Source organism: Doryrhamphus excisus, chromosome 15 (genome assembly GCF_030265055.1).
Source record: "Doryrhamphus excisus isolate RoL2022-K1 chromosome 15, RoL_Dexc_1.0, whole genome shotgun sequence".
In the NCBI taxonomy this organism is placed as follows: domain Eukaryota; kingdom Metazoa; phylum Chordata; class Actinopteri; order Syngnathiformes; family Syngnathidae; genus Doryrhamphus; species Doryrhamphus excisus.
Genome location: NC_080480.1, coordinates 17,279,894 through 17,296,642, shown reverse-complemented (window position 1 = coordinate 17,296,642; position 16,749 = coordinate 17,279,894). Strand labels below are relative to the sequence as shown.

The following is a 16,749-nucleotide window of genomic DNA, read 5'->3' as shown; positions in this document are numbered from 1 at the left end:
ATGCCTGTGTGTGTGTGCGCATGCGTGTGTGTGTGTTTGTGTGTGATCTGTAGGCGACCAGCAACCACTTGCATTGGACAAAATGGACAGGTGCCCTTTGGAGCCCTCTAGTGGCCGTTAGTGGTATTACCATGCAGGCTCACGACTGAAGGGGAGGACTCTCACACGCCACTTCATTAGGTACACCTGCTATTTAAAAAAAAAAACTATTCTGCCTAATAATGCTTACGACAGATTTATTCTTAATTAATTCATCATTATTGTAGAGTAAAAATGTTAGAATACTTAAAAATATCTCTATGTATATTTAATTATTTTGTTAAAATTGTTTTGCTGTAATTATTTTTGATAAATTATTTCTATTAATTTTTATTTTGCCATGTTTGTCAACTTTGCCAAATATTTATATGCATGAGCAACCAGGATATTTAATATTTATTATTTATAGAATAATATTTCTTATAAATGTGAAATAGTTTCAGTTAATCCAGAATCAGGATGCAAATTATTTTACTGTCGAGGAATTAAAACACTTAAATAAGACCACATAATCTTAAATATACAATATTTAATTTAAATAAAATAAATAAAAAAAACAAATTTTAACTGTCTGTCTGCGAACCACTTTTGGGTCTCGACCCACTAGTTGAGAACCCCTGACTCGCCTGTTGATGAGCTTCTTGTGGGACTCTATCAACTATTCTATGGGTGACCTTTTTGGACACACACACACACACACACAAAGACCACGCAGCCTCACAATAGTGAAAGAAAAAAAAAGGTGGGTGGGACCTTCAAACTTTTTCAAGGGGTAAGGATGGGGGGGGGGTGATGACAGATGGAAGTGAAGACCAATGAGAGCTTCACTTCCGCACCTCGGCGACCAACCACACGACCCAAAACTTTTGCACGGGAGGCGACCGTGGCGGCTCGGTGTTGTCACTTCTCCAGAGAAGACGCGAGGACTGCGGACTCCTCGGAGGGACTCGACATGGACTTGGGGACCGGGACAGGAGACCGGGCGCTGACTTACGGAGCGGCGAAGTGAAGACAGGAAGTTTGCGAGCGTGTGCGTGCGTGCGTGTTCGTAGCCTGCAGAGGGGAGGGGGGGGGGGATGTCGGCCCGAAGCGGAGCGGCTCCTCGGGTCTGCGGCAACCCCAACCTGATGCTGGTACTGCCCCTCCGGGCCACGGTGCCCTACCAGCTCCTCCTCGGCAGGGAGGGCAAAACGGGTAAATAAGACCATGAAATCCTTCATTTAGCTTCTTTCGGTCACTTGTGGAGTGTGGAGTCTAGTCCTGGCCCCTTCAGGCCCCCCCACAAACACTACTTGGGGGGGACGCCTGGGAGCAATTGAGCGACTAATGGTGCACATTTTAGCGTTTAACATGTCTCTGTGTTTATAGCTGAGAGGACCTCGTCCCGTCCGCCCAGGCCCGCCATGCGGCGGACCCTGTCCCTGGACGCCATCGTGGCGCCCTACTTGCAGGGCCAGTGGCCCAAGGAGGCCGAGGGCCCGGCGGGGACGCGTGTCAGCGACAAAGCCACCCAGGTGAGAACGTTGAGATGTCTGATGCTTTTCCTGCAGGTGCTTCTTTTTTTTTATATATATAGTTTAACCGCACATACCCCCCCCCGCCCCCCCCCACTGTATGCTAACCTTAACTGGTGCACGAGCCCCCCCAAACGCCCGAGGAAGCTTGCCAAGCTTGGTCTAGGCTGGCCTGACACAGTTTAAAGGGGAGCATACTACCCCCCCCCCCCCCCCCCCCACGGCCTCCATTGTGAGGAGCAGACCCCTCCTGACCTCATTATACGCACACCCCATCCCCCTCCCAGCGCCAAGCCAGCTAGCCAGCGTCTGCCGTGCCCCCTCCCCAACACCCACCAGCGTGGCACCCCATCACCAAACTTATTGTCGCTCCAATTTCATCCTTCCTTCCAGCTCTCCTCCTCCTCAACCTTCCAACTTTAGTCTTCTGGGCGTGTCCGTTGTGCTCTTGGGCCACGTTAACACTCGCACCGGCGCACATCGTATGTAAGTCGCTCCATGCTAATCCTCATACCTTGCAAGGAATAAACATACACGCCGTCTGAACACAATGCACGTCCCCACAATGCAACTTCAGGGTTTAAAGTGGGACGCCGGCCTCAGCGGGGGGTCCGGGGGTCCGTCTTAGCGTCCAATGCATGAAGGAAGCCAACCTTTCAGGGGAATTGTCTTCCCAACACAAATCATTACCTACACTAAATGGATTTGTATCTTGGTTGAAGCGTCAGGAAGCTTCCTGAAGCAGCAGGAAGTGGAACACTACGTTTGCTTCGTACTTCCTTTGGTCTGGATGATGAAGGAATGCCCACAGTCAGGAGTTCTGGGGTGGGTTGGATGCTGAAGGAACACACATTTAGAGTAGTTACTGAGGAACTAATGAGTAGTTACTGAGGACTAAGGCTAAGGCACACGTTTAGAGTAGTTACTGAGGAACTAATGAATAGTTACTGAGGAACTAACGAGTGGTTACTGAGGAACTAATGAGTAGTTACTGAGGAACTAATGACTAAGGCACACACATTTAGAGTAGTTACTGAGAAACTAATGACTAAGGTGCACACATTTAGAGTAGTTACTGAGGAACCAATGGGGACCTAATGAGGAACTAATAAGTAGTTACTGAGGAACTAATGAATAGTTACTGAGGAACTAATGAGTAGTTACTGAGGAACTAATGACAAAGGCACACACATTTAGAGTAGTTACTGAGGAGCTAATGGCTAAGTTACACACATTTAGAGTAGTTACTGAGGAACGATTCAGTAGTTACTGAGGAACTAATGAGTAGTTACTGAGGAACTAATGAGTAGTTACTGAGGAACTAATGACTAAGGCACACACATTTAGAGTAGTTACTGAGGAGCTAATGGCTACGGTACACACATTTAGAGTAGTTACTGAGGAACCAATGACTAAGGCACACACATTTAGAGTAGTTACTGAGAAACTAATGACTAAGGTGCACACATTTAGAGTAGTTACTGAGGAACCAATGGGGACCTAATGAGGAACTAATGAGTAGTTACTGAGGAACTAATGAATAGTTACTGAGGAACTAATGAATGGTTACTGAGGAACTAATTAGTAGTTACTGAGGAGCTAATGGCTAAGGTACACACATTTAGAGTAGTTACTGAGGAACCAATGGGGACCTAATGAGGAACTAATGAGTAGTTACTGAGGAACTAATGAATAGTTACTGAGGAACTAATGAGTGGTTACTGAGGAACTGATTAGTAGTTACTGAGGAGCTAATGGCTAAGGTACACACATTTAGAGTAGTTACTGAGGAACAATTCAGTAGTTACTGAGGAACTAATGAGTAGTTACTGATGAAACTAATGAGTAGTTACTGAGGAACTAATGAGTAGTTACTGAGGAACTAATGAGTAGTGATTAGGCAGGTAGGTTGGTTCCTTATTAACCAGTGTAATTGAGTGTACCTAAGCGTATTATAATTATATGTAATAAGATTGTGAAGCATAGTGAATTTAGAAGATAATCTAGTTAATCTCAACGGTTGCTTTTATTGAAAATGTTGATCAGAAATCGTAGGAGAACATGATAAACATAAATAAAGATAGATTATGAAATGACTGTTAGATTCTTGCCATTGGCTGGGCTGGATTGCAATGATGTAGAAGTCATTAGATGTAATCTATCATCTGCCACAAGGGGGCAACACTGAAGCAAAGATGACCTGTCCAGTTCAGAAGTTGAGCCTTTCCTTAAAAGTTCAATTTTAGGAATATTTCCAATAAATAAAATATATTTCCAGACTGACGATGCCATCCAAAATATGTGACCACGCCCTGAGACGCTGGCTTTGTGCTCTGATTGGCTGACTTAACGCGGTGAAGCTATGCTGTGTCAGCAATTGGCGTCGCCGTTCCTCTGTGAGTGCAAGTGTCACTTTGGTGCCATTTTGGGGGGCTTTTTATAGCTCCCCCCCTCCCCTCACTGGCGTGCTGCGGAGGGCGCCATGTGTTGTAACTTTATCCATCCATGCCACGCCATTACTGGACTTATTTAGACATTGGACCGGACGGCGAGGACAACGTCTCTCTCTCTCTCTCTCTCTGGTGTGTGTCGTAACCACGACATGCGAGTTGCGTGTGTGTGACGGTGACGGGATGGTCCCAAGGGGGGCTTGGGAGCACAAGAGTCTTGTGCGCTTGGGGGGTCAGTGATGGACTACAGACCGTCTGGTAGGAGATCCAGGGTCCATGTGAAGAAAACGGTACAGTGTAGTGTTGTGTGTGTGTGTGTGTGTGTGTGTGTGTGTGTGAGGTGTAGAATACCGATAGCTGCACCCTGACTATTTATAGTCTTGATGGTGATGTGGGTCTGGATGTTGCGACAGGAAGTGGGCCTTCAGGCTGCTTTCTTTGAGCAGCCGCTTCCTGCCAGGTGGCGACCACACCTGCCGTCAGACTGGTTGGATGCTAAGATCTTTAAGATCCACGTAAACACCTCCTCATACGGTTTTTTCCATCCTTTCAGACGCCAAACTGCTGGGCGGAGGAGGCGCGCTCGAGGAGAGGCCTCGGAGGACACAAGCGTTCGGCCTCGTGGGGCAGCGCCGAGCACCTGAAGGAGGCACGCCATCGTCTCTTCTTCTTCTTGTCGCAAACATTCAGGAAAAGCGAGTGACCTTCTTGTCCCTGCACTGCCCCCAGGTGGCCAAACTGCGGCAGCAGCTGCAGAAACGATCACGCCACGCCGCTCCTTCCGTGTCGGCGCACGAGCTGACGCATCATTCCCTGCCGGGAAGTCACGCGGCAGGCGTTACACAGGTAGCATAGCATAGCATGTTATATAACATTATGTAACATGACATAACATTGATATAACATCACCTAGCATAGCATAATATTTAGCACAAAGGTGCAGGAAAAGTGTTTTTTCCTCCTAGACGACGCTGCTGGCGCCGCTGAGCAGACTAGCCTCACGGCTGCGGCGAAGCGTGGAGGGTCTCAACTTGGAGCTGGAGGAGGTCTTTGTTTCGGAGAAGAGGGACGACCAACATGAGGTTCGGATGCTCACACATCAGCATCAGTGCCGATGTGGATTATTTGACCTTCCTCGACCTTTCTCCAGATCTTGGACATCCCGGACGGACACAGGGCTCCTGCTCCGGTGCGGAGATGCAGCAGCGGCTCCCAGAGCGAGTCGTCTCCCGGGCCCTTGGATCCGTCCTTGTTGTCTCCTTCTCAGTCGCCGTGTTGTCTGGATCCATCCCTCTTGTCTCCGTCTGATTCGCCGTCTCCCTTGAATCCGCCGCTTTTCTCCCCGTCTCAGTCGCCGTCCCCCATCGGAGATCAAGGTCAGACGTCTGTTCGCTGGTGTGGTGTCTTGTGAAGGTAGATGGTAATGAGTATTTGGGTCTGGACTTCAGAGTCTGCTGCCGATGAGATCCAGTGTCCATCTCCTTCCACCATCTTTTCTCCTTATGGAGCCGATCCGCCTCTGCTGCCACCTTGCTCGCCTTCGCCGTGTCCCAACCAAAGCTTCTCCTTCCAGCGTCAGCCGCCGGAAGGCTGCGACCGAGTCCGAGTGTGCGAGGAATCCACGTGAGCCTCATTACCAAAAACCACAGCGCTTCACTACAGACGTGTAGATGAACCCTCACGTGTCTTATTCGAAGGTCCAGCCGCCGTGACGACGAGCCGCTCCTCCAGCCGACCTGCCCGGACCTCAACAAGGTCAACTTCACCCCGCACGGGGGCTCGGCGTTCTGCCCCGTCAGCCTCCTGAAGCCCCTCCTGCCGTCCATGGACCTTCTCTTCCGCGGCCTGTCCGTCTCCCCCGTCACTGGCTGCCCGGGTCAGGCCTCCCCCACCAGGCATCTGGGCATGCAGTGAGGGCGTGGAACTTGGTGGTGCCTTGCAGGACTAAACCACTTTAAGCATTACAGGTGGGGGGTGGAGTTCATGTGTTAAGAATTGCTTTTTTTAAATGACTACTGTTTTTTTTTGTTTTTTTTTTTAACCTCACAGGACAAATCAACAAATTTCTCTGTTTATATGATTTTTATTTGCTTTACTCACCCAAAGAAGACTTCTTTTCAAACCAAAAAACGTTAAAATTGGGAGTTGATTTCCACTGAATTGAGTGTTTTGTTCTGTGTGTTTAGCATTTGAATGGCACTAACTGGGTAGTGCTCAAAGTCATTGTACAGTGACAATAAAAGCCTTTTATTTTATTTTAAGGTTTTAACTTTTAACTTTGTGATCATGTGTTTGTACACTGTACATTAATTTGTTTTTAATAACTCAAAAAAATGCTTTTTGTTGGTCGACTGTCGTGTCAAAGATGTAAATGACCATACTGGATAGTACAAACCCCGCCCTTTTCAAAGATATCCACTCTATGATTGGTCAAGAGAATAATGCCTGTGTTGTGTGGACCAATAGATTCAATCCACATACGGAGACGACAGAAGCCAATGCGACGTTTTTGAGAAAGGACCACATTTTCTTTATAGCTGCCCTGAAACATTGCCATGATACAAATATATACTCAAATATTTAAAAACATACGTAATACCCAATGGATGGTATTATAAATATATACATAACGTCAATGTAAATAGTGTAAAATGTGGTTTGTATTCAACATTAAATCAATTAAAAGATTTCAAGCGACTCTGCCGATGTCGTTTTGGGGTCCTTTCACTAAAGCAATTTTCCTGTCGCGACTGAATAAAACCTGCAATTACTGCATGGAAACACCAAAAGCCCATTGTTACACATTCCTCTTGTCTGTCGAGGAATGCAGCACATTTAGACTCCGGAAATCCAAAGAAAATGACAAATAAACAATAATGATAGCTGCTGGAGAAAATACTCTTATTTTTAAGTATCGCTTGCAAGCAAGCTGAAGGGACCCATTTCCCTCTCCGGGCTCCGGACATCGGCGATAGTGGAGCGGGACGTCGGTGTGAGAGGCACCGGGAGCGCGGCGGTGTCGGTTTCCATACCTGAACTGGTGGCAGACAGCATGGCTGCGGGCAAAGGAGCTCCCAAAGGCGCGTCGCTGTGGGACAACATGCGGCTGCGATTCATCGTGTGTTTCCTGGGCGTCTTTGTGTGTTATTTTTATTACGGGATTCTACAAGAAACCATGTAAGTACTTTTGATGTGACGCATGTTGATAGCAGACAATCTCCTCACATAACTGATAAGTGTATATATCATTTATTTAACGTTTATAATCATGGCCTCTACTTACATATGATCATGAATAAAGTTGCTTATGCTGTATCACATAATGTCAAAGTGGGCCGTGACACAGGTGGAATGTCCCATGGCTGGTTCAGGGATCATATCTGGTTTCTAAAAGATGACATTTCTCTTCCGCCTGCCTCTTTACATGCAAACTAGTTGTTAGACAATACTTGCACTCTTGCACTTGTACATAACTTATCAATATTGTGATTATTTTCCACAGCACTCGAGGGGAGTACGGCCAGGGAGACCAGAAGGAGAAGTTTAGATTCGCCTGGACGTTGGTGTTCATCCAGTGCATCATCAACGCTGTCTTTGCCAGGATCTGTAAGTAATGATGGTGAAGTCGAAAACACGAAAATATCGTTCAAAAGTGAATTGATAAATATTCCATTTGTAACGATGCATAACTACTTTTCTCACATTCTTCTTATTGAGTCTGTTTCATGAAGCGCATTTCCTCGAAAATGTTGTCCAAATTCAACCTCTGTGGAACCTTTGCACTTCCTCTTCAATACCCGTCTTCCTTCTTCTGCTCATCAGTGATTCAGTTTTTCGAGGGGTCCAAGCCGGATGCCACCAGGAGTTGGCTGTACGGCCTGTGCTCGCTCTCCTACCTGGGAGCCATGGTGTCCAGTAACTCCGCCCTCCAGTATGTCAACTACCCCACACAGGTGCGTCTTGTCTCACCTGCCAAACGCATGGAGACGTTGGAACGAGAGTTCTTAAAGAAACGATTCTTTTTGTGAATAGGTGCTGGGGAAATCCTGCAAGCCCATTCCAGGTGAGGGGACCTTAATGCTCAAGCATGCCACATGAATGTGGAACTATCAAGTCCTGGTCCACGGCGGCCATTATTGCCAAAAAGTGCCCACTGAAGTCATCATTGACAAAAACGGCTCCAACATTTATGCATTTGTCGTACTCAACATTGATTTTGTTGCATTATTCTGGTTTAGGTTTCAAGTTCAGGCCCTGAATGAGGTTTGAGGCGCAAAATGATCTTAATATTAACAGCTAAATGTGTAAATATGTATTTAACACATTTTAAAAAAATAGCCAGTGGAAGAGTTCTACTGCATATAGACCTTTTCCAAGTACACACAAAGTAAACAGGCTTACCTGCTGAGTGTGCGATTATCAGAAAGACACACTTTCTCTCGTGCGTACACATGTTGCGCTCTCATGCCACGTCCACGTGTGTATCCCCCCCCCCCCCCCCCCAAAAAAAAAAAAAATCATTGCCCATGGAAGGTTGATGTTGTTGTGTCACCGCAGTTATGATCCTGGGCGTGACCATCCTGAGGAAGCGGTACCCGATGGCCAAGTACTTGTGTGTGCTCCTGATCGTGAGCGGCGTGGCGCTCTTCCTCTACAAGCCCAACAAGAGCTCCGGCCTGGCAGACGACCACTTTTTTGGATTCGGGGAAATGCTTTTGGTGAGAATTTTGTCAAAGTTTGCACTAATTTGTTTCGGGATGTTTTTGTTTATACAGAATATTGTGTGGTCCTTGTTGTCATGCTAGCTGGCTTCGTTGACGCTGGACGGCTTGACGGGCGTGGCCCAGGACCACATGAGGTCTCGCTTTCAAACGAGCGCCAACCATATGATGCTCAACATCAACCTGTGGTCCACTTTGGTGCTGGGACTAGGTGAGCTATCATTGTATTTGTCTAGCTGTCTATCTAGTGACCACTTGGTGGCGCCATAGCTACACTACTGGTATTACCAACACATCAGTTGTCTCATGTTTGTGCCTGCAGTCGTGCTGTGGACAGGCGAAGTGTGGGAGTTCCTGAGCTTCACTGAACGCTACCCAGGCATCTTGTACAACATTCTTCTCTTCGGGTTGACCAGCGCTTTGGGCCAGGTGGGCGAGTGAACGCGGCGCGGATAAAGGTGAAATAATAAAGGCACGTATGCCAAAATTCACATCACTTCCTGTTGCAATCAGACGTTCATCTTCATGACGGTGGTGTACTTCGGACCGCTGACCTGCTCCATCGTCACGACCACGCGCAAGTTCTTCACCATCCTGGGCTCCGTCATTCTTTTTGGGAACGTCATGAGCAGCATGCAGTGGTTCGGGACCATTCTGGTGTTCCTTGGTGAGACATTTTCATCTGCTTATTTATAAAAAAAAAAGAATTCTCTTTCATTGCATTTACCTTTTTGTCTGCCCTTAGGTCTCGGATTGGATGCTAAATTTGGCAAAGGCCCCAAGAAGACTGCACGTTAAAACATCTGCAGCACAGGAGAGACAAACAGTTCCAGCCGTGCGCAGGGAAACGGTCTAAAGCCAGTACCTTATTTACCATTGCAGCCCTTTTAGGACTGTCGGCTGCGGCTCCAATTACCTCATTTTTAATAAAAAAACAAAGAAAGTCCTTGCCAGTCATGTTCGGCGTCAACCTGCTTTGGGATCATATCTTCAGTGAATGGCATCATATTCGACAGACGTCCATATGTTTTCCACAAGCTGGCCGTGAAGGACAAAATCCCGGCATTTAACTTGTATACTCCCCACAATGTAAACCACGTTGCTTGCAAATGTCTCATCACATGTAGTGCAAATGATTGTCATTTATAAAATACAGTACAACGGCTTTACATTTTTTTGTTTGTTTTAATGTTTTTTTAATTTAATTTCTACACATTGTATTAAAGGGAAATTATCATGCTTCCTTCTTTCTCATTGGGCTGGGGAACTGAACATTTAAACGTATGAAACATAAGAACCAATGAAAACCGCTGCAAGTATGCAGTTTCTCAACTTAATTATAAATATTTAAATGGCATACAATATGATTTTTTTCATAAAACCTTAGAATTAAAATAATTTTCATATGATTCAGAGTAAGTTTCCTCCTTTGAAATGAGAAACAGCACCTCCTGCTGCCACAGGGTGGTATGGATGGTACGCGCTTATTGGAACCTCCATCAAAATACGATTTGAAAGAAAAAAAAAACATCCGTCATTTTATAGTAATGTAAGTTATCATGCAATACTTGATAATGTAAAGCCATTACGTGCAGAAAGAAGCAAGAAATATGACTTGTTTTTAGGAAAAACAGAAGTTGCGACATTCTGGCCGTTGTAGTTTTGCCTGCTCCAAACAGAACTAATGAGAAATTAGAATTCGAAATAAAATGAAAACAATACATCAAAAAATAAAAATACATTTATATAAATAGTTCTGACGCACTGTTGAAATTTACTTGGTATGATGGAAACTAATGATCATCAATAATCGTAGTAACATATTTATATTGTTGCTCCTTTCAGTCAGGCAATCTGCCCGGCCTTCTATGTAAGGTCTCGTCTTCCGCCTCATCTCGCTGACCAAATCGTGTTGTCTGGATTCCAGTAATCTTTTGACTTGTGTACAAATTGGGAGAAAGCACACTGCAGGCTTTTCAACATGCTGGCCACAGTCCGCAAGCAACTCAGAAACCACCCAGCTGTAAGTAAATTCCACTTTAATCCCACCAAACACCGAAGACGCGATGATTTCCAAACTTGGTTCGACTGTGGATTTTAGTTAGCTTAGCAGTTTAGCTAGCTGTAACGCGCTCTCGTGCTCTTCTTAAAACATTTCACAAACGGTTTAAAACGCAGCTTTATCGTCTTTTCCTAGCGTGTATGTATCAGTAATGCGTTTTCAAATGTTTAAAACTTGGGTTTGGGTATGATTGGGGGGGTCAAGTGAGGTCGTAGACGCACGGAGCGATAAGCCAGTAAAGTAGGCGCTAGCTTTGGCTGTAAATAGCATACAGTTAGCGCGTCAGCAGGCAAAGTGGCGTTAGCAAGATGTATCTGCGTACACGTCAAAACTAACCGACTTTCTTAACTCTAGAGCAATCTAACCCCCCCTCCCACCTGTAGAATAGTGACAGAAATACATACTTTGATGCAGTTTTTCCTGCTGAAATGCTCAGTGGCGTTTTTGATGCGAAAATAGTTTCTTCTTTTTATCCTTACAGCTGATTCCACTCTTCTTCTTCATTGGAGGCGGCACTGCCATGTCCATGCTGTACCTGGCTCGCCTGGGTTTGAAGAACCCGGATGTCTGGTAAGGATCTAAAGCTGATTGTCCAGACAGTATGTTGCGCTCTTAAACTATATTTCCTGCTTCCTGGCAGCTGGGATCGCAAGAACAACCCGGAGCCCTGGAACAAGATGGCCCCGACTGATCAGTACAAGGTATGTTTTAAAGGAGATGTCGTAGGGATCGTTGCCAAATGAAAGAGGGGTTATTCATAGGTACTAACGCTCTGTGGCTGAAGGAAGGCAGGGCTTAATATTTAGTTGCCAAGATGAAACAAAATCTACTCAAATTAATCTGGTGCGGCACGGGCCCATGGGTAAAACTTTTTACATTTTGGAGAAATCCTCCAAGGCGTGGCAGACGTGGCGGCTTCTGCGACCACTTATTGAATGTGTGTTCAGTTTAGGTGTCAAAAGATCAATCAATTTTACAATGACAATTTTATTTGTTCAGAAATAAATGTCTTGTGGCAATTAGGACAGGTATGACAAAGTAAATCACACAGTAAATGAAAATAAACATAATAACTTAATAACATAATTTATTGCCAAGTGCATGCATGTCTGTTTTCAAAAAGGCAAGAAGAGTTTTCAAAATATGCACTGGTTTCAGCACCTTGGTACATTTCTTCTTAAAACAGCATGAATGGAGTGAGACCTTTTGTCAGTAAACATTAAATTAGGAGATTTAAATATGTTATCATATTTGTATTTATTTTATTTTATGTTGAAATCTTGTCTCTTTCTCAACCCAATCTCGTGTATCGTCCCGTATTGTGTCCTTCTCTAATTTGCAATGATGCAGAACTCAGTGACAGGTAAAGCTGATTTTTTTGGTTTGAATCCAAAAAATGTGCAGCAACATTTATGTTTTTAAACCTTAACAACACAACATGGAGTTCTTGACTTCGAGGTGTTTGTTTGACTTTGGGCAGCAGTAGACTCGCACGCATGTATGTGGCTTATAACATGCCGTGTCCTTGGGATCCATGGAAGTCTGAATATACATGTCATTGTACATATATCTCAATATATTGACACATAAAGGGGAATTGCCGCTGGAATACCCAGCATACCTTGCGGGCACCTCGTAAATAACAATTTAAAAGAAACACTGATGCAAATTAAGCAGCTTCTCAACAAAGTGATATGAACGGGAGCATTTCAGAGCAACGAGAACAATAAAAGTGACTGACGTACCAGCTCTAATAATGACCAAGCCGCAAATAAAGAAAATTATGGATGGCCGCCACCTACAGGACAGGACCGGAAACTCCCGTGACTTCGGGTCTCCGCACTTTGCGAGTCGTCACAAGCTTTTGTTCTCCATTGTCCTCATCAGTTCTTCGCTGTGAACATGGACTACAGCAAACTGAAGAAGGAAGGTCCCGACTTCTAAACCCGTCTGTCTTCCGGAACAAACGCACACTGATTGGCCGATTGCTTTGGACTTCTTCTGGGATACTGAGGGCTGCAGAGGCGAAACCCGCACAATGGTTGACACATATTTAATTTGCTCATCGCATACTCCCTTTCAGAGCCTGTCTTTGTCGTCTTCCATTTTGGATGGCTGTCAATAAAGTGAAAGGAGTCTTTTCTCCTCCTTACAGAGAAAAGAACCCGTTTGTTTTATTGGAATTTATTTTATTTGTCCTGGTCCAGCATGTTTGATCATGTCTGCTTCAGTTTTCATTTGCGGTCACATTGAACGTCATTTCATCTTCATTCTCATCACTTTTGTGCCACTGGCGTCTTTGCTGCGCTCCTGAACCTCATCATTGGACACTTTGCCACGGTGTGCAGCTGGCGCCCCCTGGTGGCGAAGCGGTTCATGTGACGACGTCACCAAAAAGCCTGCAAAGATTGAGCTGTTTTTGAAAAGCAACAATTTAGCAAAGAACGAGCCGGTGGAGCGTTCGAGTCTTTTAGAATATCAGCGCTCACGGTCTGATAAGTTTATAAATGTCAACATGTCTCAGCGTCAGAGACGGCGGGGAAGCGACAAGGATGAGCAGCCAGCGCCGTGCACAAAATGTCAAGAAGACCTTTTGTGTTTGAACGGACGCCCTCGTCTAAATCTCACACCATCCACCTTCTTCATGTGTGCACCTCTGCACGATGCCTTCTTTTCCATTCACGCCGTGGAGGCAATGTGCGAACCATCCTCCACTACAATGAGTGCGATTTAATCATGTCATTAGTTGCTGCGTCTCGACTTCGTTTTTAAACTTGGACTGCCTTAATGGAATCACATCCTGCCTGGAAAACAACACGTTTAACTTTCACTTTATTCAATGGTTTTGTACAATAAAGTGCTTCCTAATTGTCTTTTTTTCCCCTTTTTAAAAAGCAGGGCTGTGGCAGTTGCATGTTACCATGGCAACCGCTTCACTACCTGACAGTTTCCAGCACAGGTCAGCGTCAGGTTGAGGGTGTAAATGCTTCAGGCGGCGTCCAATCCTCGCAGGACGCGCCGCACTGACCTCCGTGTTTAACCCCGCCCCTCCCGACCCCTGACCGCCACCTCACCTCGGCCCCCTTTTGCCCCCGTGGAAAGCATAGCATCGGAAAAATAATGAGGAGGAAATGATTTGGGGCGAGACTGCAGCACGTTGCCTTGTAAAGGTCATGCCGAAGGTCGGCTGGCGGAGACATGAGAGTGTGCGGAATCCGGCAGCGTTTATTTAGATCAAGTCGCAAGATTAGCTTGTTTGTGCGGTGATCATTAAAGCCTCATTGGTGTACGCTACTGTCATACTGTGGGAGGATTTTTCACCCAAAATATGTTTTCCAGGCGGCACGGCGGTCGGGTGGTTAGCGTGCAGACCTCACAGCTAGGAGACCAGGGTTCAATTCCACCCTCGGCCATCTCTGTGTAGAGTTTGCATGTTCTCCCTGTGCTTGTGTGGGTTTTCTCCGGGTACTCCGGTTTCCTCCCACATTCCAAAAAAAAACATGCTAGGTTAATTAGCGACTCCAAATTGTCCATAGGTATGAATGTGAGTGTGAATGCTTGTTTGTCTATATGTGCCCTGTGATTGGCTGGCCACCAGTCCAGGGTGTACCCCGCCTCTCGCCCGAAGACAGCTGGGATAGGCTCCAGCACCCCCGCAACATTAAGAAAATGAATATATTTCCCTTGCATACTGCATAAGCAGATAGAAATGCGGAGGTGCATCACAGTGTGGCGTTGGCAGTGGACGGGGACTTTGTCAAGGAAGTTTTATTTCCACAAACTCTCATTGATCCTTTGAGCCTTGTCACAGGATGACAGAGCTCCGTTTGCGTCGCCCCCCCCCCCCCCCCCCAAAAGGTCATGGTTGTCCATGTGTTTTTGCATGAAGGATGGGGCGGCCACGGCGCCACTTAGCAACTCTTGGGAGAGGAACGATATCTCATATCTGCGCGCGAGCGTGTTTTATGTCGCCAAGTGTAGCTCGCATCCGTCACCGTGGTAGAAGGCCGCGGGTTTGATCCCAGAGATGAAGTATCATATGACCTCCAGCACAATGGCGACCCAGATGTTGCGTCTTTCATGCGGCGTTCATGTTTTCATGCTTTCACCGGGGGAGGGGGAGGGACAGGTGAAGAAGGAAAAGCGTTGCCATCACGCGTGGTGTTTGTGTTTTGATGTAGTCTGTTTTGCAGGAAAGCAGGTCAAAATTTAAATAGCTGAAAATAGAACATCTGGCTGGGCCTTGTCAGTCAGCGCCGCCTAATGAAATATGGAAATTGGGCGCTCTTCAAAGAGACTCGGGGCTCTTGGTGCTGGGCCTGGGTCTCCAGCAACCCCCTCCTCCGCCGCCACCCTCCTCACAGCCCCACCCTCTTGGAAAACGTGTGCTACATTTCCAGGTGCGGGCGCCGCGGCCCAGTCCGTGCTCGGTGCCAGCTCGTTAGCGCTCGCAGCCTGGCAGAGTTGGCAGCTGGCATCATTAAACTTCAAACCTGCTTTCGACCCGGGGCGCCGCCACGGGGACGCCCGCCCACCCCCTCGCGCTCTCATGGCTGCCAACAGCTGATTAGAGACGCTGACACCGGCAACAGACCCGGTCCTGGCGCTACCCAAACACAAGGCGCTATCGTGGGACGTCACCGTGTGCTGAGCTTTCATTCGGCGTGTTGTGAAGCGTTATGATGACTGTGATAGATTCCCTCGCCCATTACAACAAGCTACTATATTGTCTCAAAATGGCAACTGACGCTAATATGCTAAGGAAGCTGGATTTCCTTGCATATTTTATATCAAGATTAGATTTACAATCTATTGTCGTCCCTCGTTGTCACGGTTAATTGGTTCCAGACATTCTTAGCGAATTTCCCTGAAGTAGGATTCAATATTCATAAAAATGTGACACCTTGCCGCACCAGACTAGCTAGGTGCTAGCGTCATACTTTCTATGTTGCTATGTGAAAACCAGGAAGGAAGTTCCGGTTATGCTTAAAATGACCAAAATATTGAACGTGCTAATATCCTGCCTCTTTTTACCTGCGCCAAAAGTACCACTTCCACATGGAATGAGCCTTTTTCTTTACCCCCACTCATCTCAGCCATGGTGCGTCATGTGGCCGTGGCTCTGCAGGGTGAAATGTTATGTCTTTTAACGTCATGTCTCATAACGTCACGGAGCCCGAGTGACCAGAATACTGCATATTACTTCATTATTATCATCTCAGCTGTGTAGTGCATCATAGTGGGAACTATTGTTACACAACAGCGATATAAACCACATTATGTGGAATGTTGTCAGATTCGGGGAATGTTTGTTTTTTCCTCAGCTTTAGATTCTTCAAGTGATTCAAGTTGCCATTAGTGTTGGGCAAATTACTGTAAAAAAGTTCCAATACTTTCAAAATATGTCAAAGAATTAGGATTGAGCTTTGTAGCGGCGTGTACACTTGGGATGTTTCACGAGGCTGAGGGTTGAGTTCATGACTTGCAGTTCGCTATTTCGAGGGGTCTGAACGTACACCAAGTTCATCCTTTGATTCTCACTGAGCCGAGGTTTCCGAACTTTCCGAACTTCTTGCAGAACTCCATGTTTGACACTTTTGTGTGACTTCAGGAGTACGTTCGCAGGGAAAAAAGTACGAGGGTTTTTACCTTCAAGGTCAACAGAGGACGTTGCTGGCTGGGTGGAATCCTCCGTGGCTGGACGGAGATGATTGTCGCCGCTTCACGCTAAAAGGATTGCTTTGGAAAGCGTATAAAAACAGAAGCTTTGGCCGCCACTTTACGGCCCTCCTGAACAAAGTGAGGACGATGGCGGCGGCGGAAGTGCGCCTGGGGGAGCACACAAAGCCCACTTCTGTTGCTTTGGGCGGGTGCAAGAGGAGGAGTCGTAATTCAGCAGCACACTTAATGAACGCTGACAAGCACGATGGCCGATCCAGGTGAAACCGAAGCGGGGAGGAATT

The 16,749-nt window shown here is 46.3% G+C and overlaps 3 protein-coding genes across 5 annotated transcripts; all 3 read left to right on the top strand.

The window, feature by feature from the left end:
- The first annotated feature begins 53 nt into the window (after window positions 1-53).
- Window positions 54-6,681, top strand: fam117aa (family with sequence similarity 117 member Aa). 3 transcript variants are annotated; one of them, XM_058048910.1, is made up of 8 exons: window positions 54-180; window positions 1,408-1,553; window positions 4,557-4,652; window positions 4,733-4,849; window positions 4,969-5,085; window positions 5,154-5,379; window positions 5,452-5,626; window positions 5,701-6,679. In XM_058048910.1, exons 2-8 carry the CDS (start codon window positions 1,443-1,445, stop codon window positions 5,915-5,917), a joined length of 1,059 nt encoding a protein of 352 aa, XP_057904893.1. In that variant the 5' UTR covers window positions 54-180; window positions 1,408-1,442; the 3' UTR covers window positions 5,918-6,679. The 3 variants fall into 3 exon arrangements, with proteins under 3 accessions (XP_057904893.1, XP_057904892.1, XP_057904894.1); XM_058048909.1 differs by lacking the exon at window positions 54-180 and adding an exon at window positions 937-1,233 and having other exon boundaries at window positions 5,701-6,681; XM_058048911.1 differs by lacking the exons at window positions 54-180; window positions 1,408-1,553 and adding an exon at window positions 4,090-4,293 and having other exon boundaries at window positions 5,701-6,677.
- Window positions 6,682-6,736: 55 nt separating this feature from the next.
- slc35b1 (solute carrier family 35 member B1) lies at window positions 6,737-10,031 on the top strand. The gene is made up of 9 exons (XM_058049409.1): window positions 6,737-7,180; window positions 7,506-7,609; window positions 7,826-7,956; window positions 8,036-8,066; window positions 8,561-8,721; window positions 8,809-8,935; window positions 9,047-9,153; window positions 9,238-9,391; window positions 9,470-10,031. The coding sequence occupies exons 1-9, from the start codon at window positions 7,056-7,058 to the stop codon at window positions 9,520-9,522; spliced, it is 993 nt and encodes a 330-aa protein (XP_057905392.1). The 5' UTR covers window positions 6,737-7,055; the 3' UTR covers window positions 9,523-10,031.
- A 548-nt stretch (window positions 10,032-10,579) lies between these two features.
- On the top strand, window positions 10,580-12,969 carry ndufa4a (NDUFA4 mitochondrial complex associated a). Its single transcript, XM_058049376.1, has 4 exons — window positions 10,580-10,747; window positions 11,268-11,356; window positions 11,427-11,487; window positions 12,674-12,969. The coding sequence occupies exons 1-4, from the start codon at window positions 10,706-10,708 to the stop codon at window positions 12,728-12,730; spliced, it is 249 nt and encodes an 82-aa protein (XP_057905359.1). The 5' UTR covers window positions 10,580-10,705; the 3' UTR covers window positions 12,731-12,969.
- Window positions 12,970-16,749: the final 3,780 nt, after the last annotated feature.

What these genes read in the sequence shown, in the direction of transcription:
- fam117aa (XM_058048909.1), top strand. Translation starts at nt 1,116, where the DNA reads ATGTCGGCCCGAAGCGGAGCGGCTCCTCGGGTCTGCGGCAACCCCAAC. An exon ending in CGGCAGGGAGGGCAAAACGG is followed by an intron (nt 1,234 to 1,407) that starts GTAAATAAGACC and finishes CTGTGTTTATAG; the next exon opens with CTGAGAGGACCTCGTCCCGT. An exon ending in TCAGCGACAAAGCCACCCAG is followed by an intron (nt 1,554 to 4,556) that starts GTGAGAACGTTG and finishes CCATCCTTTCAG; the next exon opens with ACGCCAAACTGCTGGGCGGA.
- slc35b1 (XM_058049409.1), top strand. Translation starts at nt 7,056, where the DNA reads ATGGCTGCGGGCAAAGGAGCTCCCAAAGGCGCGTCGCTGTGGGACAAC. An exon ending in ATCCTGCAAGCCCATTCCAG is followed by an intron (nt 8,067 to 8,560) that starts GTGAGGGGACCT and finishes GTGTCACCGCAG; the next exon opens with TTATGATCCTGGGCGTGACC. An exon ending in CACTTTGGTGCTGGGACTAG is followed by an intron (nt 8,936 to 9,046) that starts GTGAGCTATCAT and finishes TTGTGCCTGCAG; the next exon opens with TCGTGCTGTGGACAGGCGAA.
- ndufa4a (XM_058049376.1), top strand. Translation starts at nt 10,706, where the DNA reads ATGCTGGCCACAGTCCGCAAGCAACTCAGAAACCACCCAGCT. An exon ending in TTGAAGAACCCGGATGTCTG is followed by an intron (nt 11,357 to 11,426) that starts GTAAGGATCTAA and finishes GCTTCCTGGCAG; the next exon opens with CTGGGATCGCAAGAACAACC. An exon ending in CCCCGACTGATCAGTACAAG is followed by an intron (nt 11,488 to 12,673) that starts GTATGTTTTAAA and finishes TGTCCTCATCAG; the next exon opens with TTCTTCGCTGTGAACATGGA.